The following is a 24,149-nucleotide window of genomic DNA, read 5'->3' as shown; positions in this document are numbered from 1 at the left end:
AGGCTATATTTTACCCGAAGAAATCCATGTAACCCCTTAAGCCGACACATGCACTCGTTTAGGCAATGAACCATAATAAGACAACTGGTTTAAGAATGCATCGAAATATGTGGAGTAGAATGCGAAAGTAAAAATATACATATGTGAATAGCAGACCTTATTAAAGCCAGTATTCTAGCACTAAAATATAATTTTTAACATTGGGAGCTTTTGAAGTGATCACAACACAAGTTGAGTTGAAATAGATTAAGGTCCAGGTTTTTAAATGAAATTAAATTATAAATTTGTATAATACTGCTGTTCTTAATTTAACCGGCTATATGTTAGATCAATATTATACTAACCTTTCTAAAGCTCACAGTATTAAACAGACTAACGTACATACATATGTAGGAAGGTCAACTTTTTTAATATTTTATTTTTTTAATGAATATAAGAGTGCATATGCAGTCCACAGCTGGCGCGCATATCTCCACGAAAGCACAGTAAATAATACTACAGTTATTATTTTATCTCTAACAACCATAAATAACACAGCTAAGCAGCTTAACTCTCTTCGCAGCACAAACACACGTACACACCTATTTTGCCATAACCCGCCCTACTCTCTACACGCCCTTACTGCTAAGACAATTAAAACGAAATAAAACAAAAATTCAACTACGATTTTCATATTAAGAAGCCATAAATTCATTTAAAACATTTAAACAAATAAAAAAGTTGTAGCTTCACTCATACACATGTTGTTATCTTTTTTCAATTTCATTTCATATAGAGAAATATTAATAAATAAACAACCGAAAAAGAGGCGCGTGCTAAGAAATTCCAAAAAACGCCCGCAGTTGCCACCCACCGCACTGTCGGACCGCTTTGAGCAAAATTAAAAAAAAAACACATTTTGATTGCTTAGCAAGCACATAAATTCTTACAATAACAACAAGGCGCGCGTTTGCAGAAGTCGCTGAATTCTCAGCAGCGTTTTGAGCTTTTACGATTGCTTTTAAGTGAGTCTGCGTTGGTCATAAACCATCCAAGAATGGGATTGTGAGAAATAAAAAGACGACGCAAAGCGCCCAAATTAGTGGCCTACGGCGCGCAGTTGAGCTTGGGTGAATCAGTGACAGCTCGGGTCGCCGCTGACTGCCGGCAAGCCGCCTGAGCGACAGCTCGCCGAGTGTCAAAAATGCAATTAAAAACTGAAGCTGAGAAAATGGAAGCCACTTGAAATGCACCACCATTAAACAATTGAAGGCAATTAAACTCTTAAGTTCGGCCGTCGATGCAACCGAGACGAATGCGAGAAATGCTTACTCCAAACTGTGAAATTGTGCAACTTCTTTGCTGGTAATTAGCTTTGATAAGACACTAGATTGCCAATATATAAAAGAGGGTGTAAGAGGGTGAAGCTGCGCTCGCGGCTTGTTTTTCGGTCGTAGTGCTTGAAGTCCGCTCGAATGATGCGATTTCTCGGTATTTTCAATTGGGTAATTCGAGCTGCCTTTGGATTACATAACTCTATCTTTCAATTATATATGTATATATGTATATGTATATGTAGCTAAAGTTATTATTTTTTATATTCTATACATGTGTATGTATTTGTGTGTTTTTTTGTTTTTTGGTGGTTCTGTGTTTGAGATGTATGAAATGATTTATGACAGCACGCTGCGTGTCACGACCGGGGAGTGTAGGCTATAATTAATAAATTATGTATTTATTGTATCGCTTGCTCACACAAGTATTGAACGAGTGCACCAACACTTTCATATAATAATCATAAAAGGCATGGAAATAGTCGTAAAACGTACAAAATCTGTTGTCACATAAAAGTATCGACAATTCGGCGAAGAAACACACTGTCGGAATTTGGGTTTGCTATGAAAAATTAAAAATAAAACTCCTTAGAATGTGTTATTGCTCTTTTTTTTGTTTTTTCAATGATTAAGTCATCAATTTCAGTCACTGATTATGTTTGGATCAACACTAGAATACATCGCTTCTCAACATACCTAAGTACATATGTATTGGTAATGATGAGCAAATAACTTATTTTTCGATAAACTAAACTTTTTACAAAATTTCTTTGGTTATTGTAAAAAGGAAAACATAAAATAATTTTCATAATTTCGTTAAAAAATTAATTTATTATATACATACATATGTATGTATATATATGTACATATATATATTCAAAAACGCTTTCAAGCAGCATTTTTCAAATTTGCCGCCGCGATTACTCGGAAACAAATTATCAGAGCACTATCGCGATATCATACGGATATATATAAGTATAGATGCAATAACTCATAATTTTCTTGATCTGACCAAAAACTGAATATGGTAGGCCAACAACAATTCAAAATTTCGAGTAAAATTCGAATTAAGAATATCTTCTTGTAGAAAATTAGGCTGGAATCACTACAGCAATGGAGGGCAATATATAGCACTGTCGGAGATCGTGTGTGACTCGAAAAATATTTACTTTTTGTCTTCAAACTAATCTTAAGAGACATACATACATATATACGTATCTTGACTGTCGAGAGATCGTTGAAGGCATGCCTCGTTCTGGACGACCATCGACCTCTTCAGCTGATGAAAATATTAAAAAAGTGAGAGAAAATCGTCAGACAAGTGTTAGAGAGATGGTAAGGGAGCTCGACATCAGTCTGTTTGAATGATTTTGGTGGATATTTTGGGTATGAAACGCGTTCTTGCCAGACGATCTCAAAATCAAAGTGAATCTCATTCTATTTTATTCGGCATTCGTGGTTTGGTGCATCACGAATTTGTTTCGAAAGGACAGACAATCTATAAGGAGTTCTTTGGCCGAATGGAGGCGTTTGCATGAAAACATCCATCGAAAACGACCGAAATTGTGGAAGACCAATTCATGGATTATACACGATGTTAAAGCTCTATCGCATCGAGCCACGATTGTGACTGAACTTAAAGCCGAAAACGCAATTATTCATTCATCGATCAACAACCGCATTCACCAGATTTGGATCCATGTGATTTTTTCTTGTCCCCAAACTGAAATTACCGCTCCTTGGAACCCGTTTTCAGTCGATCGATGAATTCGCTGAATGAGCTGAAAGGCATCCCAAAATGGGACCAGCATACATTCAATATTTCATGAACAATTGACTGTAAGAAAAATTGTTCACGTTGCATCCCAAAAAAAATTTCAATCGCTCAAACTAGGCTGGTTTAAATTGGTCGAGAGAAATGTTAAAAAAGAATAATATGGCGAGTCTTCGAAACACGTCTATGATATCGAGGCAGCTGATGAATCATCAAATGACTACTTTGTATTCCCTTACGTAAATAATTAACTAAGAATTCAAAGTTTTTCGACATCTGTAGATGCGGTTGATGCGTTTAGAACGCATATTTTGTAGATACCTCAATCAGAGTGACAAACAATAGGTACAAATGCATGCGATAGTGTATAGATCTTACAGGAGAATATTTTGAAATCAAAAGAGCGATTTTCGTTGACAAAATTTGTTTTTGATCTCTAATCCCGAAACATAAGAATCAACCCCAATTGATACAGCACTGTTTCCAAACCATCGCCATTTTTAGATAGTCGCACTGTGTCCTTTAAGACTTAAAATATTTTGATTTATTTTTAATTTGTCTTGGAAGCACTAAAATATATTTCTCTCACGAATAAGTAATTCTTTTGGTCATAATTAAAATAAACTTATTTTTGACAAATTTTTTAAAATTCTACTCACCTTAGTAATCGTGCTGGCCCCATCATATTCCAACAACAATGTAACCACATTTTTTTATTTGTTTGTTATACTTGCGCTCAATTTATATGAAAGGCTTTTAAATCACGCACACAACTCTGGCTTCATGAGAAAATTTTAAACAAAATTCCTTTTATTTTTTGATAGTTTTCAATCAATACTAATTTGAAATTCTATTAGAGCCTATGCCAACTTAGCTGCCACAGAGTTCACTTTTTTATTTTGTTCAATTTAACTGACTCACTCGAGGAACCACTTGAGCCAGGCTGCGGAATATACTCACACTCATCGGCGTGCGATGGAGCTGAAATGAAAGCGAAATATTCGTAAATTAGTCATCTGTCAGAGAAGAAATTGAATTAATAGATAATTTAAAATGGACCAAGCGCATTTTTGTGTTCAGCGAAATTTGAGAAAAGTTCAGAGGTTCAATGTGTAGCAATTTTGTAGCTATCATATAGAGTATATATTTTATAAAATATTTAGTATTTGTAAGTAAGTATATAAAACATGAATGCTCAGTAGATTCCTAAAAATTATCATTATTCCTTATTTGTTTTTGTTTATTTATTTATTTGGCTTTTTTTTTTGCGTAAAACTCGATTCTCTTATCGCGCTGAGTGTCAGAGCTGTCTGATAATGCTAATTGCCGCCCAAGTGCGAATTAATTCATCTTTATTTTTAAAACCAGAACTAGTTCATTTTTATGTTATTCAGTTCTTAAAACATAAGCACGTTCATTGCCTATTTTTATTTTAGCTTATCAATTCAATAAATTTAATCACACTCATAGTTTTTCTCAGATGACTAAGTACATATGTACATATACTTAATAAAACTGCACTATGGATTAAAAGACTATTAACATTTGAATCGGCGAGGTAGTGAGAAAGTATTGGGAAGTCGAAAAAGTCTTTTCGTATTTTTAATCAAACTTCAACTTATTTTTTTTATATTTATAATGAACTTTAATGCACCAAATTTGTACCATTTTGATCGACCACTTTGTGCCATGTGTGCCAACTTTATTGAAGTTCTGCATTGGACGAAACAAGTGATAGTCCGATAGTGCAAGGTCAGGGCTATAATGTGGATGCATCAAAACTTCCCAGCCAAGCTCTCCCAGTTTTTGCCGAGTCGTCAAAGATGTATGTGGTCTAGCGTTGTCCTGATCGAAGACGAAGCCCTTTCTGTTGATCAGTTCTGGCTGTTTTCCTCGATTACTTGCTTCAATCTCATCAGTTGTTGACAGTAAAATATAGAAACAATTGTTCGACCAGCCTAGAACAGCTCATAATGGGTGATTCCTTTTCAATCCCACCAAACACTCAGCATAACCTTACGAGGCGTCAATCCTAGCTTTGCGACCAGTTGTTGAGCTTCACCACGCTTGGATCTTAATCTTTTTCGACATGTTTGTCGTATTTTCGCCTCCCGTTACCTTTCGCTTCAGATGTGGATTTCATTTCGTTTCATCAAAGAATCGCAGATGTTAGTTAATTCGGTCCATTAAATTTTTCACAGACAATTCATGTGGTACCCAAACATCGAGCTTCCTTTTTGTAGCCAGCCTTTTTTAAATGGTTCAAAACCGTTTGATGATGAATGTTAAATTCCTTAGCAATGTTATGGCTGCTTATGAGACGGTCCTGGTCAATCTTTTTCATCATTTCATAGACTTTTTGAATGATAGGTCGACCAGAGCGAGGTACATCTTCCATATCGAAATACGAAAAGACTTTTTCGACTACCCAATATTACAAAATAGAAGTACCTCTCCTCACGATGTCATTCTTTAATATGAGAACGGAGTATTCAAAAAATTTAACTTCGTCCCTATGCAGCCGATATTGAACTTCAATCCATTCGAAAAACTGATCAACGGATGCCAAAAAATGCATTCGAACACCAGTTGTTTTAACCTCCAAACCTTACCACTGTTATTCAAAAATATTTGCATTGAAATTTTTAAAGAATTTAAAAATTCAGTTCACATCGAGATTTACGATCCCAATAATGCTAAATCAATACATTATTCTTTTTATAACGTTTTCGAAAAAAAAATTATTATTCTAGAACCAAAACACACAGCAAGAAATTCTAAATTTCGAAGAAAAAAATCCGTTTTCCGATTATACAGTCAATTACCAGACGCACCAAAGTATATAAAAAAAATTGCTTCAGCAAAAGCTCCGCCAACAAAACGGTATTGAGCAAGCTCATGTATGAAGATCAATTTCAGATAAGTTCTCAAAACATGCATTTTAATTTGATTTTCTAGTTTACTGTGAAATCAGTTCATAGAATGTGAAGCAAATAATGCAACTATTAGATAAACGATTAAAAACAAAAGGAATGTGCAAAAAAGCGTACTGTCCAGCAGCAAAAAATAAATTTACGAAAAGCATTTGGGTGGCTGGCTGGCTGTCGATAGCCGTCAAGTCGGTAAACCGTGATAGAAATGCGTAACTGGTATGTGGATGTCGATACATTTGTGTAGATAACTGTATTCAAATATGTGCGTGTAGCATCAAAGCTACTTCTACATAAACCGTCATTTATGGAATGACACTCCCTCCCGCTTAAATTAGTTGACGAAATAAAGCACAAAAAAGAGGCAAAAAAGAGGCAAAACAAAACTTAAATAAACTGGAAAAAATTAGCAAACTAGATATGACGGCTCGCGCCGGCTGGGAACTTTTTACCGAGGTGGGGTGGGGGAGGGGCGATGAAATTATACAATACCCACAACAATAGAAGCTACTTAATTGCATAGTTCAAAAGGTATTTTAAGCGTTTAAGTAAAAACTAAATATAAATATATAAAGGGTGATCCATTTCGAGGTTACCTATTTTTTAAAGACAAAATAAGGAAATTTCAAATTTAATGGGGAATGTTTATTACATTTGAAACATTCCTTGTCATTTATGTTTTGAATATTATCTGTTTCAAATGTTGGCCGCAGCTATGGCTCAGATGGTCCATCAGTTGAGTTCAATTTTCGATGACTCGTTCGAGCATTTCGACTGATAACTGGCGAACGACACATGATGTTTTACACCAAGGCCTCAATCGAAGCGGGATTGTCCGCATAGACTTTAGACTTTACATATCCCCACAGGAAAATTCTAAGAATGTGATATCACTCGATCTTGATGGGCAATCGACGGGCCTAAAACGTGAAATTATCTGCTCACCGAAGTGTTCTATCAGTAAACCTATTGATTGATGCAAGGTGTGGGAAGTGGCGCCATCTTGTTGAAACCAAATGTCACCAAGATCACGAGCTTCAATTTCAGGTTATCCGCTTATCATGGCGCCCCACAAACCACACCAAAGCGTTGTTTTTTCTGGATGAAATGACAGCTCTTGAATCTCTTGAGGTTGCTTTTCGTACCAAATGCGGCAATATCGCTTACTTACATAAAAATGGGCCTCATCGCTGACTAAAATTTGGTTCGAAAACATCTGATCTTCTTCGAGTTTTTCAAGAGCCCATAGAGCGAAGCAATATCATTTGGGGAAAGACGAACAGCTTCAGTTCTTGCACAAGCGGGATTTTGTACGCTTTCAATTTAAGATCTCGTTGAAAAATGCGCTAAGTCAATTCACACGTCAGTCCGAGCTACTGCGAACGGCGCCGAATCGACTCTCCATGGTCTTCGTGTACACTCTCAGCTACGGCTATTATATTTTCTTCACTGCGTACTGGACGTGGTCCACTCGGTCGAATATTATCCAATAATGAAAGATGGATCTCAAGATAGGTGATGGTGTTGGTCAGTATGCCGATTATGTTGACCATAAGTTGGACGAAGCGCACGAAACACATTCTTTACAGAACGTAAATTTTGAGAATAAAGTTGAACGATTTATAAACGTTGTTCAGGCGTGATCTGTCAAAAAGGGCTATTAGAAAAAGTACCTATACTTGGTACCAGATGTGTATACACCTAAGGCGTGCTTAGCTGGCTGTATGAACACTTCTCACTTTATAATATAATTTAAATGCAATTTAGTAAGTTTTCTCGGCTGTTGTAACTATCAGCGCAAGCGCATATTCCAATGCTTTGTAACTGAATCCAATGGCGATTGTCTCTATATAAAAGTATGAGCATGTGCTACAAAGATATTTAACTACTTTTAAATTTATTACGGTGCGGAAGAATTCACTGAATTCCTGCCAAAATTTTTGCTCCAATTTTTTCATTTATTTTGTCTTCACTGCACATCGCAAATCAATCAACAAAAAATGTTCAAGCAAAAAAATTGAAAATAAAAAATTTATATTAAGAGGCATTTTTATGCATACATACCAACAAGCACATATATTCTTATATGGAAGCTGTTTAATCATGCGCAACATGTGGGAGATTTTTTGTTGCTTTTTCGATAACTCGAGCCACCACACAGCAGCTGGGCAACAGGCGCGCGCAGTGGCTGAAATGGCTGAAGTGGCGTTTGTGGTTCAACATAAAATAGCTTAGGGTTAGATTTTGCATCAATACATATGCAATAATGTATGTATGTGAATTTATATATACCATATACATATATAATATGAAGACATATTATATGTATATAAGCATTGAAATATGTAGAAATATACATATTTTGTTGCCAATTACTCTAAATTATTGACTTTGAGCTGAGCTCTGTGATATTTGAACTATAAAATATATATGTATATGCACTGAGATACAAGTATATAAATAATTTATTAATGTGTATGTATGTATGTATCGCAGTCTTTTTTACTTTTTGCTATTGAACTCTGTGTTCAATGGACGTTGGAGGGCAACATAGTAGAGATCGCTGTTAGAAAATTCTTAGACTTCCGTTTTTGATAGATCTGCAAATTAGTTGTTGTTTATGAGCATATACATTGTATGTATGTATGTACATGTTTATTATGTAAGTGATTGAAAGATAAATCGCTGAAACTATTGCAAAACAAATGTGTATATAGTGTATGAGCATGCTTAAAGCACTAAGTCTTTTAAGACCGCGTTTACACGAGAACCTTTTTGTTATTCATTATCAGCAAATTCTCTTTTGGTATCGATGTATGATGGCCTTATTCACCCTTTACTAAAATATTTCTGTTATTTTATACATGTTCGCCAAATACACACAAAAATAGATACTAAAATTGAAATTTCCGAATATATTCATTTGAAATATTTCTTCGTCGAACCCCACCTACAAACCGGTTAAGGTGACAAAGAGAGGCCTCGTGTCTGACTAATAACGTTGCTAAGTAAATTTAACCATGTCTCTCTTCTCTCCTAATGTATGTACTTATATGTATATGCAAACTTTGGGAATAGTTTCTTGAGATATCGTTCTGAATTCTGAATAAAATCTGCACACGTCCTCTTCTTCCCAAGAAACTGCTCGTTTGTCGGAACCACCGATATCGAACAACTATAACATAACGCTGGCATTCAAACTGATCGATCGAAACTTTTTTACTAGACAAGATTCATATTTTCGAAAAATTCGGCATGGATTATTACGACAAAGCTATAATCTTCAAATATAACCCTAGTATTTATTTTTTATATATACAAAATTTTTTATATATGAAAAGAAGTCATTTGACGATTCATCACGTGTCACGATATCATAGACGTGTTTCGAGGGCACTGTTGTTTTTTTTTACATTTATCTCCACGAACCTTTGTTTGAGCGAATGATAAATTGTGTGGGATCCAACGTTAACAATCTTTTTTCCAGACAACAACTAATTTTGGACAACCTTCACAAAATTCGTTCCCAGATTGCAAAACTTCTTTTCTTTTTTATTGGCGTAGACACGGCTACTGCGCCAGTCGGACTTCCGTTTCGCTGTTTGGCGCCAATTGGAGATTCCAAGTGTAGCCAGGTCCTTCTTCACCTGATCTTTCCAACGGAGTGGAAGACTCCCTCTTCCTCTACTTCTTATCTCGTACAGCTCATTCTTCCATCGACTGCGGTATTTGCCGATACTAATGCTCAGAGTTCAATAAATCTTCCGCAGAACTAATAGATTGTACCTTCTCTATTCAGATCTGCAGCTCGAATTATATTCTCCAGGATTTATTGAAGAAATCGCACGATAGGGAGTCGCCTTGGTTGAAACCTCGTTTGGTATCGAGAGGCTCGAAGAGGTACCAATCCTGACGGAGCTTTTGGTATTGCTCAATGTCAGTTTACACAGCCGTATTAGTTATGTGGGTATGGTGTGAGTCGATTCTCTTTTTACGGGTCTTTCTCCGATTTGGCACATGGTGGATATCTGGTCGGTTACTGATTTTCCAAGCTTGAAGCCATACTGATTAGCTTGTTGACGGTGGCCTTTACTCTTTCACAAAGTACGCTCGATTGAACCTTTTATGCGATGTTGAGAAGGCTTATCCCACAATAGTTGGCGCAGATTGTAGTATCTCCTCGGATTGGTCGGGCCGTACTTAAATTCCAATCGTCGGGCATGATATCGTCCAACCATATTCTATAAAGATGCCGATGCATGCTCCTTATCAGTTCTTCGCCGCCGTGTTTGCGGCGGCACACCATGGGCACCCGCCACTTTGTTGTTCTTCAGACGGGTAATTGCTATTCGAACTTCTTCACGGTCGGGCAATGGAACGTCTGCTCCATCATCATCAATTGGGAATCGGGAATTTCTTGATGTTAAGTTTTCACTAGCATTCAGCAGGCTGGAAAAGTGTTACCTCCATAATTTCAATATGCTCTGAGCATCAGTCACCATCCACCTCTGGGGTTCTAAAAGAGTAGAAGATTGCAAGACTAAGGTTGCTAATTTTTGCCGAAAAAAATGTAAAGCCATACAAAATGAGCGATCAAAAACAAAATAAAGAACTTCTTATAAGATCCTTCTTCGTTTATAGTATATCAAGAAATGTGTCTACAAAGAACTGACCAAACATTTTCCATTGGATGCAAATAGTTGACCGATTATGCTTTCAGATTTAGTTATACGAGTGTATGTGCTTGCTACAAAAAAATTCCATGTGAGGGGTATTATATGGTGCAGCCAAAGTAAACGTGTTTTCTTGTTGCTTCTAAACTTAGTTAATATTTATTAATCAAAAATAATATATTTTATGTTAATATTTCGGTATGTAAACAAATACTTAACCATTTCACTTGCACTCGAGTAAAAGCATTTATTAAAGTGTGGTCCTATAAGCTTTTACTTTCAGTTTCTCAGCATAAGATATACATACATATGAACCAGTAAGTACTGTAACTGTGCCCACTCAAAAAAAGTTCCAAGACGAAATAGCCGAAGAATGCTCTAAAAGCCATTGCATAGACTATGACGGATACCAAAAAGCAGAGTCATTGAAAAACTATGCAATATTTAAAAGTATAAAATGAACAAGAGTATAAAAAAGCACTTTAACTTGTCAACAATGCAAATGACGAAATGATTGAAAACAAGAGTACACAAGTTGAGGAATTGATAACAGCGAAAGAAACCCCCAAATGGGCTGGTACATACATATGTACTCGTGTATGTATGCAATGTGTGTACGAGATAGTAAATAAAAAATGATAATTAAATGAGATTTTCTTTACATATTTGGGCTACCATTTGTGGTAAGACATTTTAGCATACAAACACCAAGCAAGTTGTTTGCCATGTCATTATTTGGACATTAAAACGTCAAGTGCAGTTTCCACAGAAATTACGCAATGTGGGTTGGTAGATGGAAATTTTATTTTCTTTCGAAAAGAAAGCAAGAGTCATTACACATAAGCTTATATCGTCTTTGCAAGTATCAAATAGATCAAAATTGTGTTTTAATATTTTTACTAAGCATTACTTTGCTTATAAATGAACTATGTACTCTGGCTCCAGATGTTGTGACTCTAGGTATTTCTCTGCTATAAATCACTTATTCCATTCGTTCAACAATCATAACCTATTCATTGAACTAATATCAACAAAAGTAAAAGCTAAGTGAGAAGCTTTGTAGCTCCGCCTGAGCATCGAAGTATTTTGCTTTGTTTGTATATCTCATGATTGGTTTCATAAATGCAACTCCTTGCGTGAAGTTCTGCAATGTAATGGTGATAAATCTCTTGTATTGTATAATTTTTTTTAATAAAGGGTGCCTCAATGGGTTTTTGGCAATTTTAAACACCTAAAATAGTAGTATTCGCTTCGTCATGCATTTGACAGTTGCGAATCGAACATACTATATCAGATTCCAATGCAAACAGCCTTCACTTGTGGTGCAACCTTGCGCTAACATGTATTCTAAAGCAAACGCAATATGAGCAATTGTTCCACGACTCTTACGTGGTGGAGTAATTATTTTTTTCATGTCAAAAAAATGTTTTAAAAACTCCTGTCCTGTCAGAGACGTTGAACGTTTAGTGGAAAAATTTGAATCCACAGGCACAGTACAAAATGATCCCGTGCCAGATAGACAAAGAAGTACCCGTCGTGTCGAAAATATTGCTACCTCTAGCGCATCTATTGAGGAAGACCCAAATCAGTCTTCCACAGGTCGTTCTCAAGCGTTGGACATCTCTGTGACGTCGTTGTGGGGAATTTTGCGAAAAGGTCTTGGCCTACATCCTTATAAGATCAAATTGACGCAAGAACTGAAGCCGCTTGATCACCAGAATCCTCATAATTTCGTGAATTGGACTGAACAACAACCTGAAAATTATCCGGATTTTCATCAAAGAATCATCCTCAGCGATGAGGCTCATTTCTTGCTGAACAGCTTCGTAAAGAAGCAAACTATGCGTTATTGGTCAGGCAGCAACCCACCGTACTCCGTGAGTCAACATTGCATCCAGACAAAATTACGGTTTGGTGCGGTTTATGGGCCAGCAGCGTCATTGGGGCGTACTCTATCCGTACTTCTATGGGAATCGCTACCGCTCAATGATAAATGAATATTTTTGATCCGAATGGGATAATATGGACTTGGATAATATGTGGTTCCAACAGAACGTCGCCACAAACCAAACAGCGAATGTCACAATCGATTTATTGAAAGCCAAGTTTGCTGACAAGTCAGCAACGATTGATGAATTTCGTACGAACACCGAATGTGAAATTGCAGCAGTATCGGTCGATTTATGCTTGAAAACCGTCGAAAATTGAGTTCATCGTCTGGACCTCTGCAAACGTGGTCGTGGTGGCCATGCAAAAGAAATCAAGTTCTATACATAATGACATCGAATGTACTTTCACAGAAATAAAGAATTTCATTGATATCCCAAACCGTTTTTGTTTTACTTAATAAAAACTTAGAAGCAACCACCAATTATTACATTTTATACCCATTTCATAAGTTCATAATTTGCATTTCTATTTGTTCTTGCAATTTTATGTGACCAAACCACATTACCAACTCTTAAAAGTTATTAAGAATTATTCAGAAAAGTTTGCAGCGTTTTTTCTTCTTGTGGGACACCCTTTACAATACTCACTGCTGCTGCGATTGTAATCAATAAAGTTATTTGCTGGCCAGATTGGTAATTAAAGACGCGAGCTGTCAGTTTATTGACGTTTCTAAGTGTGGAGTTGCTTTTGATCTTCATGCGCCTAATAAATGCACGCAAATGAGATAAGTTTGCGATGTGCTAAATGCCTGCAGTTGGACAAATAATAAACAAAGTGAAATGTTGAACGAATATTGCAATAGGAAGGCAAGATTTGCACGAATATTGAAAGGTTTATGTGCAGACTTCGACGGCAGCGATCGTACCATAGCCAAAAGCATATTGTGTCTACTTATTAGTGGATTAGGTTAGTTTAGGTTCGTTGGCTAAACCAATAATTCGAATAACAGCAATTAATCTCCACCTTCTACAAACATCATGCATTTATCCAATCGCTTGACTCCAATAAAGCACACTTAAGCATAACATCGATTATAATAACCAATACAAAACTCTTCAACTTCTCAACTCCTCAACGCCAACTTCTCGTAATTTAACTTGGTTATAAGTTACGCGTCGGATACACTTAACTATTTAGCCACGATGCACTTAATCAATATAGTATACATGTTTGTTTGTAATTCTGTATTGAACATTTGATTTGGCTCTGCTTTCGTTGCTGAGCCATTTTGCATGCGACCTGTCACCTTTGTCCGTCTGCGGATCAAATTTTGTGTTGAACTTTTCTCCATCGGCGCGCACTGACGTCAAGAATAATGATTGATGCACTCGAGTTTTGACAGACCAACAGCGATTGCCCAGCAAGTTCGGACGCTTCCCTTTCATTGTTGCAATTACACCGATGCAGTACCGCTATTGTCTTACGGATATTCCACTTTAATGTTGTGTGGTCAGTGGAAACTTTTGCTTTTGTTATAGCTATTACTGCTATTTCTGTTGTTGTTGTTGGTGAAGTTTTTGGTTACAGTTTTATTATAGTTCCATTGGCGTTCCGCTAACTTATTTGACTTGACTGAGTTTGAACAATGCTTTTCAATTGCTGCTTTAAAGTGAGAGCTTGTGTATGCAACATATTCTCTAAAAATTAATTCTGGGTCACTTTTTGGAAGACAGTTGCAATTTTCACAGCTTTCGTTTCTAATGTTCGTTGATGGCAACTAGTTTCCACAATTTTAGCAACACTTTTCAAAAAAAAATACTATTAGTTGGACAATAATTTGACAGCGAGACGAAAAAGCAACTTGTCAAAAAGATATCTAACATCTGCTAATATGACGTCAGCAAAGAAGCAGTTTTTGATGAGTACTTTAAAATATGCTGAAATCGTTTAGAGAGCGAGATAAAGCCTAGTGAAAATTTCAAGAGAAAGGGAATAATTTCAAAGTCGGTATTCTCTTAATCCACAACATACATTTTTATTTGGAAAATTTTAGTATGGTTTTCAAACAATATTTGTACACTGAGCAACGTATATTAAGTTTGTCACGAAGTTTATACAATTTTCCTTTTAACGAGTATATACTTAAATGATCAGCGTGGAGAGCTGAGTCGATTTAATCATGTTCACCCATCCTTAAATTTATAAGCGAATTAGTTCCTCACCACGATCTGAAATTTTGCACTCGTACTTTTTTCCTCAAGAAGCTGCTGGCTTGGCGGCCAATATCGGACTGTTATATCATATAGCTGCTAAAAAAAAATGATCGGAATCAAGACCTTGTATGGAAAACTTTCGTATTTGACAAGATTTCTAAAAATTTGGCATATGTTACTTTCTGAGACAAATGAAATGAAGAAATATTCTAGATTGGAGTACTATAGGCAGCTTTCCAAACTGAATCGTGGGATCTTTAAAAATTTGGTACAGATGAAAGAAAGCTACAACATCTGAAAAGATTTTGTAGATCGAACTGCTATAGCTTATAGCTGTCATACAAACTGAACAATCGGAATCAAGTCCTGGTATGGAAATACTTTGTATATGTGTGACTGGTTATTTTGATACACATTATTTTCTAAGCCAACGCTATAAAAGTTATGTGAAGAAATGTTCTAGATCGGACTACAACCTGAACAAAATTTTACATAGAACTTAACTTTCTCAGACAATACCTGAAAAAATGATTCCCATCGGATCTCTATACAGTGCTGTCAGATTTGTGGATTTTTCCGGATCTGGCCGATTTTTCAAGCCTGCTAAAGATCTTGCGGATTTATACCCGGATTTTATGATTTACCCGGATATTTCAGAATTTTGTACATGGAATGTGTCACTTTCGATGAAGTGATTGTGATTGTCTCACTAATATTTGATGTCGGACCTCACCTGTCGTGTCTCTTAATTTCTGTGTTAAAATAAAAAAAACGCTCTTCAAAGAAGATATTCCACATTATGGACTCTTTGACTATATATTTTGGTAATTTTTACCGGATATATTTTCCTTCTCCTGAATATTTTTCCGGATATTACTTGTGACTCTTTTGTAGTTAGTGTGCGCTATTTTATATCCGAACGAAAGACAATGTTCAAAAAATTAACATCCTGCGTTTAAAAGAAGATTATGTCGAGCAAAACGATGCGAAGTTTATAGAATTTGACAAAATAACAAAAGATAATGAATTAATTAAATTAGGAGTCAAAATCAACTGTAGAAATGAAGCGTCTTATAATAGATATCTCCAATTCAATGTGAGAAATCAAGAGATCGATTCTTTCCTTGGAAAAGGCCTCCAATTTTATATGGCTTTGACTACAGAAATCAACAAGCGTTTCCCATGTGCTGAAGAAGTTTCCCATATGCTGCAAAAGATGACATAAACTCACAACGAATTCAGAGCAGTAAAAATATTGTTTCAGAAAGGTCTAAACCCTCTGAATTTCTTGGAGAACGCCGTTGTCAAAGAGTTTCTACTAGTATGGTTATTAGTTGCTAAAAATCGAGTACTATTACATTTTTTCGCTAATTGCGGGAGAAGTTTTTCCCAAATCAATTTCATTAAAACTAAAAAGCGCAACAATTTGTCAACTGAGTCAATCGATTTTCGATGTGGACAAAGTTATACAAAGACTTGCACAAAGTCATCTAAATCTAATTGTAACAATTGTAGACCTCAAAATTTACTTAATGATGTTTTAAAACTTTTTGTGAGGTATACAAAATATACGGTAACATATTATACTCGTATGGTTCAACGATTCAAGAGACATCAAGCGCAGCCATATACGAGTACAAGTATAATGTCTGGTTGGATGAGAACCACCAGCCTTGAAGGTATTCGATTCAGTATCCGCTAGTGGAGGCAGAGGAAGAGTAAGACCTCCACTCCGTTGAAGAGATCAAGTGCAAAATGACCAGGCTGCACTGGATATCTCGAATTGTCGCCAAACAACGAAAAGGAAGAACGACCAGGGCACTGTTGTAATCTCGGCTATAACGCGTAAACAGTGTCTACGCCAGTAAAAAAGAAGAAAAAAAGGTTTTGTGTACATAAAAAGGGAATCAGCAGACACAAATATAAAACTCTACTTAGGTTACTTATCGAAAATTTTTCGAAATATTCCCTCCACCCTCAAAATTCTTGCCTAGCTCGCGAAATCATGTTTTTCGCCAATTTAAAACAGTTAAGGCGCTTCAAGAATTACCAACACTAAGATTTTATGTCGCGCCGTTATAATCAGTTTTTATTGCCACAACAATTTGCCACCACAAATTATCACAATAACTAAATGTTCCATTTGTTATTTACATACATTTACATATACAAATTTATTGGCTTGGCTTTGAATTTGAATTGGCGCTTTCGTTTTGACACCGCCCATTTGGGAGCAACCACATATTTTAGCCATTATAGGTATATAGTATGACTCATTGTGTTTTTATTTGACACACGCATTAATAGACGCACATAAACACCGCATAAGCACATATATGTACATAGATATATATATTTAACACTTGTCGTGTCGCCAGAATTTGGTAAAATGATTTCACACATTCTCGACACATCACTGAAGCATTTCCAAAATTATGGCAGGCATTTAAAATTCACAAGTTATCCTTAAGCAACGCCGCAATTACTTAATCATCGTAATTTCTATAAATTCTTTAATTAATCACCAAGCTTTGAAACGCCACACGATCGCTGTGAAGTGCTTGGGTACCTCATTCAATATTCCACGCTCGCCGCAGTAACCGAAATTATGAAAATATAACAACAAATAGTGGCGAACGCCGCAGCATAAGCGGCTCCAACAAACCCATTGAACTAGTCATAAGTCAGGTTCATTTATGCTACTTATTATGGGTCGCGGGAGTCGCTACGCTCTCATTGCGATTATGATAAATTTCTTTTCAAATGCTTTCTGACACATGGAAAATTTATTTCCGTTTGTTCTTTGAATTGGTGCATTACTTATTTTTGGTTTTTATTCGCTGTTTTTTGTTTTGTATTTTTTTAATTGTTTCTCTGGTCAACGGTTTATTTATGTGTTACGCTTTTTAGGCACAATTTCTTTTCTACTTGTAATAATGAGTTTGGTTTAAGTTTAATGATTTCGTTTTTGTGGGTAATTAAAAGTAGTGCATTTTTAGAAATAAAAAGAAAACAAAAACAAACGTTAATGACGATTGCACCAAAGCGCATCCAGTTTCACAAATAAAGAAGTTTTCATATACGAACTTTATTTTGATCATCGTTCCTTCGACTGCGGTATTCGCCGTTGCCAACGCGCAAAGGACCATAAATCTTCCGCGCAACATTTCTCTCCAACATTCCTAAGGCCAACTTATCAGATGATGTCATTGTCTATGGCACAGCATCATAATGAGGGATTTATACAGTTTGGTCTTTGTTCATCAAGAAAGAACTTTGCTTTCCAATTACTTACTCAGTCCCAAGTAGCACCATGTTGGCAATAGTAATTCTGCGGTAGATTTGTTGTTGGCATTAATACTGATCACTATGACATATTCAGTTTAAGGGATCGCTCAAGTCTAATTGCAGCACTACCTGATATTGCCACTGTGCTGTCGGAGAGAATGTCAATCCCTGACCGCTACCTTAATTGCAGTCACCTTTGCTGTATAACATATAAAAACTACAACTTTATATGCTCTCACATCTTCATAGCTCATATCTACACAACAAATTACATGAAGGTCAGCAGCTATCTTATTAAAAGACCCATAATGGATTATCACTCAAAAGTCAAAACTGTCGACTGCCTCATTTGAGCGCCACCGTAAATTTTAATCTCAAACTCTTAATCACAAAATCTCACATTTAAGTACGTACTTTTAGCTGTTTGATTATTTAAATATACGGGCCAAAAACAACAACAACAAGCGTTTGACAGCTTATGCGTTAAGACATTTAATCCTTCAGTGTCGCCACCTGTGGCAGCTCGAACTCGTACTCGAAAACGAAATTGAAAACGAAAATAAACACTTCATGCATTAAATTGTCAGCGAAGAAGGCGCGAACGAGCGAACAGGTCTCCGACACAGACGCATTGCAGCAGGCTTGATTATTTGAATTTATAATGTCATTATGGGCCTAAATACATGCATACAAATCTACACGCGTGTATGTGTTGTTGTGAATGAAGAATGACTTGGCAGAAAATTGAAATTACAAATTTCGGCTTACCAATCTTTGACGTGCATTTTACACGCACACATATACATATAAGCAAATTTAAAGTTGTTGGGCCTTCCGGTTTCTCGATTCGTTGATTTTTCCGAACCACAAATATTTGAGTATTTTATATTTGTATAAGGTGGCATTTTCACATATATGTGTATGTATGAGTCTATGTTTAGGTATGTATATGTATGTGCGTTTTCATACATTTGTGCCACCCCCTACCGCGTCATATTTTAATTGCGCTTAGATAGACAAATGTGGCAGGCCTTCTCATTACAATTATTTGTCGGATTAAATGATAAGTGCCAAGTCAGCCAAGCGATAATATAAACATCTCTATTGTTTGATAAATAAAGGTGTCAGAGCAGCGGTGGCAGCTGGCTGCGTTGCATTTAAGCCGGAGTGCTACGTAATTTATCTAAATTTATGCAGTGACCTTGACATGTAGCAACTTAAAAAAATTTGAACAAATAGTGAAACATTAACAATGCGCTCGTGTTGAGCACGAGAAAGGAGGTCTTCTTTGGACTTAACCAATTATTATGAAAATTTATTTTTTAGTTTCGATATGCACTCATTACGAAATCCTCCCTTTTCAGCTGTGATTTATTATGCACTACATCATTTTTCTATTGCCAGTCTATTGGAATTAAACAAATGTCCATAATAAATATGCTGAAGTGTTGAAATGAGTAATTTGTTGAGCTAGTTTTGCTGGCGCAGATGACTCATCGATGAAATTTATTCTCTTAACGCATTTTAGGGATTTTTAAACAAAATAAAGGCGTAGAGAAATTGATTGATATGTTGATGTGAAGAGGTATAGTAGGTATGTATGAACGAATATGTATGAAAATGAAAATAAGAAACGAATTCAGTCGATATTAGCCAGTAGAGAAACATCGTAAATAAGGGCCACGACAGCGGAAAGTTTAAATGTTCGTTCTTTGCGATTTCGATAAGTTTTGTCGTTTGATAAGAATAACACAATTTTATGGTTCAAAATACACTTTATTATTTAGTATAGCATTAATACCTTTGCTCCAACTATCCTCCAATCTGTGGATCCCATCCCTGAAGTGAGAATCCGGAAGATCTCTCTTCATTTTATTAAAAACGCTTTTCACGCATAAATTTTTTGAGTTCTGGAAACAAATAGAAGTCGCAGGGGGCCAAATCCGGTGAATACGGTGGATGCTCCAACAATTTAAATTTTAATTCTTGGATTTTAGCCATTGTCAAAATGCTCTTGTGGCACGGTGCATTGTCCTGATGAAAAAGGATTTTTTTCTACTGCAAGCCAGGTCTTTTTTCAAGAATTTTTTTCTCCAACTGGTCCAAAAGGTTGCAATAATGTTCAGAATTAATTGTTTTACCAGTTTGCAAGTAATCCACAAACAAAATTCGTTGCTATTGCTAGCGAATGCGGCACCCTACTTTCTAAAACACAAAATTTCACTTAAAATATGACTCACAGATATGTAGAGCCTTTACTAAATCTCTCTCAGTCGACGATCTTGCAAAACCATATCCTGTATTTTCGCTCTGATTTCAAGTGTTGATGCGCTTTTTGGACGTCATTCATGTGGATCGTCTTCAAAGCTTGTACGACCATGTTTAAATTCAGCAACTCATCTTTCTACTATTCTAATTGTAGGTGAATACATGTTTGACAGCATCGGTCCAAATTTCTTCAAAAATGATGCCGATGAGAACGTAACCGTTAATGGCCACCGTTATCGCGACATGATAACTGAGTATTGGATGCCTGAAAATGAAGATTGTGATCTCGACAATATTTGCTTCTAAAAAGTTGGCGTCACTCTTCGGTGAGCTGATAATTGGCCGATTGGCCGCCAAAATCGTATGATATCACACCGTTAGACTTTTCCTTGTGGAAATATGTAAAGTCTACTGTCTATGCGTATAATCGCGCTTCGATTCAGACTTTGGAGAAAAACATCAAGCGCGTCAGTTACCAGTCGAAATGCTCGTAGGAGTCATCGAAAATTGAAGTTAATGGATGGACCATCTGAGACGTAGCCGTGGCCAACTTTTGATAGAGAAAATCTTCAAAAAATATATGTATGCCAAAGAATGTCCCTCCGAATGGTAATAAACATTCCCAATCAAATTTGAAGTTTCTTTAAAAAATGGCCTCGAAACCTCTGGATCACCCTGTCGATTGTAGATAGTTAACTCATTTTCTTCACTTCTTTACTATATTGAATTTGATTTCAACTTCTTACTTTAACTTCTTTAAATTTGTTTAATTTGGTTTCTTCTCTTCAAATTACTTTGCGACATCGTGCATCTTAATTACGAAAAATTCTGAACTATTACAAAAGCTTATAAATATTTGTACTTGAAATGGCAAACAGCTAGCGAGTCAGCGGCTAATTCATTACTCACTATGGTAAATATTACTTTTTAAACGAGAACAAAATTCCACTTTTCAAATGATAAAGTGTGGCATACTTATTCTAACATCCGAGTTATTTTTGTGCTGCTACAAAATATCACATGCAAATTTATTTAAATGTATGTATATGTGCAACATTGTTGTTGTAAATACCATATATTTACAAGCGCTGTTAAGGCTGTAACTGTTTGCCTACGCACCATTCGCAGATAAGACTGTTCTCATAAATTTGCTTGTGCTGTGTGTTAAGAACAAATATGTGTGTATGCCTAAAACTGCAATATATATACACGACATACACGCTTACATAAGTACACACCGATTACGACAGATGCTGATAAAAAAAGATACAATTCGCCTGGCAGTCTCGCTGTGTGGGTGTGAGTGTGTGTGTTCATAGGTTTTCAATTACATTACAAAAACACTTTTAATTAAGAACTCTTGTTCGTAACTGACTTGTTTGCTCATTATTGTTGCTGTTGTTGTGGACTATTATCTATTGTTATCGGCAAATAATGTTGCTAATGGAAGTGATGATGAAATTAACGAAATTCAATCAGTGGGTAAACACTTAATGGTTCCCATTGTTGTTGTGCAATGAGAGTTAAGCGATTCTCATACAGAATATATGCGAGTAATGAAGAATATGGGAGATTTGTTTGTCTATAGGTTTAAGTTCAAATAGCACTAGTGTAGGTGGCAGCAATGATATCATATTAGGCACATTTTCAGCCAACTTTGATAATAAACGTGACTTTTATTAACTTTGAAACAGGAATTTCAACAATTTACCTTAATTCTCACTCAGCCAAACTCTAAACAAGGCAGACATAAAATTCTTGCCTGTAGCACTCGCACAATAATTAATATTGTCGAAACAATTTAATTTTTTGATAAAAATGTTGATAAGTAGCACAGCGTGGATACAGGTACTAAGTTTAACATGGTGGCTGATAATTGATTTAGCTCTTGTTGAAAGTTCAATAATATTTTTCAATCATAATAATCATTCAAAAAAATTTGAGATGGATTAAGGCAGCATCTTGCTCTCAATGGGATTTTTTCGAGAAAATTTAATTCTTAACCATCCAAATATTTTTAATAGAGGCTTACTCTTACCCTGATCTCATAGGAATCCACGGTTTCCAAATGATGATGTAAAAAAGTATGAAATTCTATTTGCTTTTATAATATATACACCCTGTCAAGAAAGTACCGGGAATTCTTCATTCCCCCCTCATATGGAAGTCAGGTAAATTTTTTTCCCAGATTGGTACAAATGTTTTTAATTATGCTGCCAAAAATTAGCGCGATCTATCGACCAGTGTGTTTACAACAGCTGTTTATGCCAGTCACCCTCAGTAGTGTTTGTCAAATTTAACAAAATTTTTTAACGTATTTGTATTAAATTTTTGCCAAAAACTCAAAAAATATCATTGAGTAAGCACCGTATTCACCTGATTTTGCTCCATGTGACTTCTGGCTACTCTTGTAACTCAAAGAACCGCTCCGAAGAAACCGTTTTGAGTTAATTGAAGACATCAAAACAAATTCGCCGCGAGAGTTGAGGTGAAACAGCTGCTGTAAACACACTGATTGACAGATCGCGCAAATTTTTGGCAGCATAATTAAAAACAGTTGTACAAACCTAGGTTCTATCGAGCGCATTATGTGAAATATTAAAGCGCACCGTCAACAAACTGATTGGACCTTATCAGTATGGCTTCAGGCCTGGAAAATCAACCACCGACCAAAAATTCACCATCCTATGTGTGAATTTGTTATACAATTACAAATCGGGAAAGTTCTTTCCAAGCCATTCAAGGTTTCAGACAAGGCGACTCCCTAGGGTACGACTTCTTCAATCTACTCCTGAAGAAAATAATTCAAGCTACTGATCTGAATAGAGAAGGTACAAATGCTGGGGTCCGCCGATGACATCAACATCATTGGACATAATAACCGCCCCGTTAGTTCTGCTTTCTCCAGGTTGGACAAAGAACGGAAGTAAATGAGTCTGGTAATGAACAAAGGCAAGACGAAATATATCCTGTCTTTGAACAAACAGTTGTGGCATTCGCGAATTGGCTCCCATGTCACTGTTGACAATCATAATTTCGTAGTCGCAGATAATTTCGTCAAACAGCGAAAAAAACGGTTGCTACGCCAATAAAGAAGTAGATTCTTGAAGTATGAATATGTATTTTATCTCACCAGGTAGAAACTTGTTAAAATTTTTTCCAATCCGAAAACGAGAAAAATTATTATTATAGCCAAATTTTTCTCGCCAATCTGAAAAAAATCGATCAAATCACATTTATAATATACTTCTTGTCCGGTGCATAGGTTTTGTACATTCATTCATTTTCACATTATATTTCACCCCAACAAAATTTTATTATAACCATGAGCTTAAACAGCAAAAAAGGTCATAAGAGTATTATGTACTAGCATAACAGAGTCATTGAAGCATCACATTCGTTGAAACATATAGCCAAATATCCGTTAGCACCAAAGCAATGAAAAAACTGAAAGTTTTCATTAATTAAGATCAACGAAAAAAATATTTTAATTGTGGTACTTTTGCATTAATTATACACGCTTTGTTCACTTTCAATGGAATTAAGTAGAAAATGGCTTACAATTGAATCTGGAACATAAACAAGAATTAAAAATTCTCTGCGCCAGCAAAAGCGAAGTTACAACATTTTTCACCATTCAAAAAAAAAACAAAGAGTGAGAAATTCGGGACATAATAAAAGGAAATATTTCCCAAATTTACTAAATGTATTTTATTTTAATTGTCATGCTGCGGCCTCACATTAAAACAAAACTTTTAATTTCCAGCGTTCAAGTTGTTGGCCAAAGCTGTTAGAAGAAA

General features: G+C 35.9%; 1 protein-coding gene across 1 annotated transcript in view; it reads right to left on the bottom strand.

The window, feature by feature from the left end:
• LOC126752496 (thrombospondin type-1 domain-containing protein 4) overlaps positions 1-24,149 on the bottom strand; it is a 104,307-nt gene that overhangs the window by 75,970 nt on the left and 4,188 nt on the right. Inside the window, exon 2 of the mRNA XM_050463331.1 lies at positions 3,747-4,068. Coding sequence (XP_050319288.1) covers positions 3,747-3,796 — 50 coding nt within the window. The 5' untranslated portion in view covers positions 3,797-4,068. The remainder of the gene's footprint in view (positions 1-3,746; positions 4,069-24,149) is intronic.

This window comes from Bactrocera neohumeralis, chromosome 3 (assembly GCF_024586455.1).
Source record: "Bactrocera neohumeralis isolate Rockhampton chromosome 3, APGP_CSIRO_Bneo_wtdbg2-racon-allhic-juicebox.fasta_v2, whole genome shotgun sequence".
Lineage (NCBI taxonomy): Eukaryota > Metazoa > Arthropoda > Insecta > Diptera > Tephritidae > Bactrocera > Bactrocera neohumeralis.
This window is presented reverse-complemented; position numbering and strand designations above follow the sequence as displayed.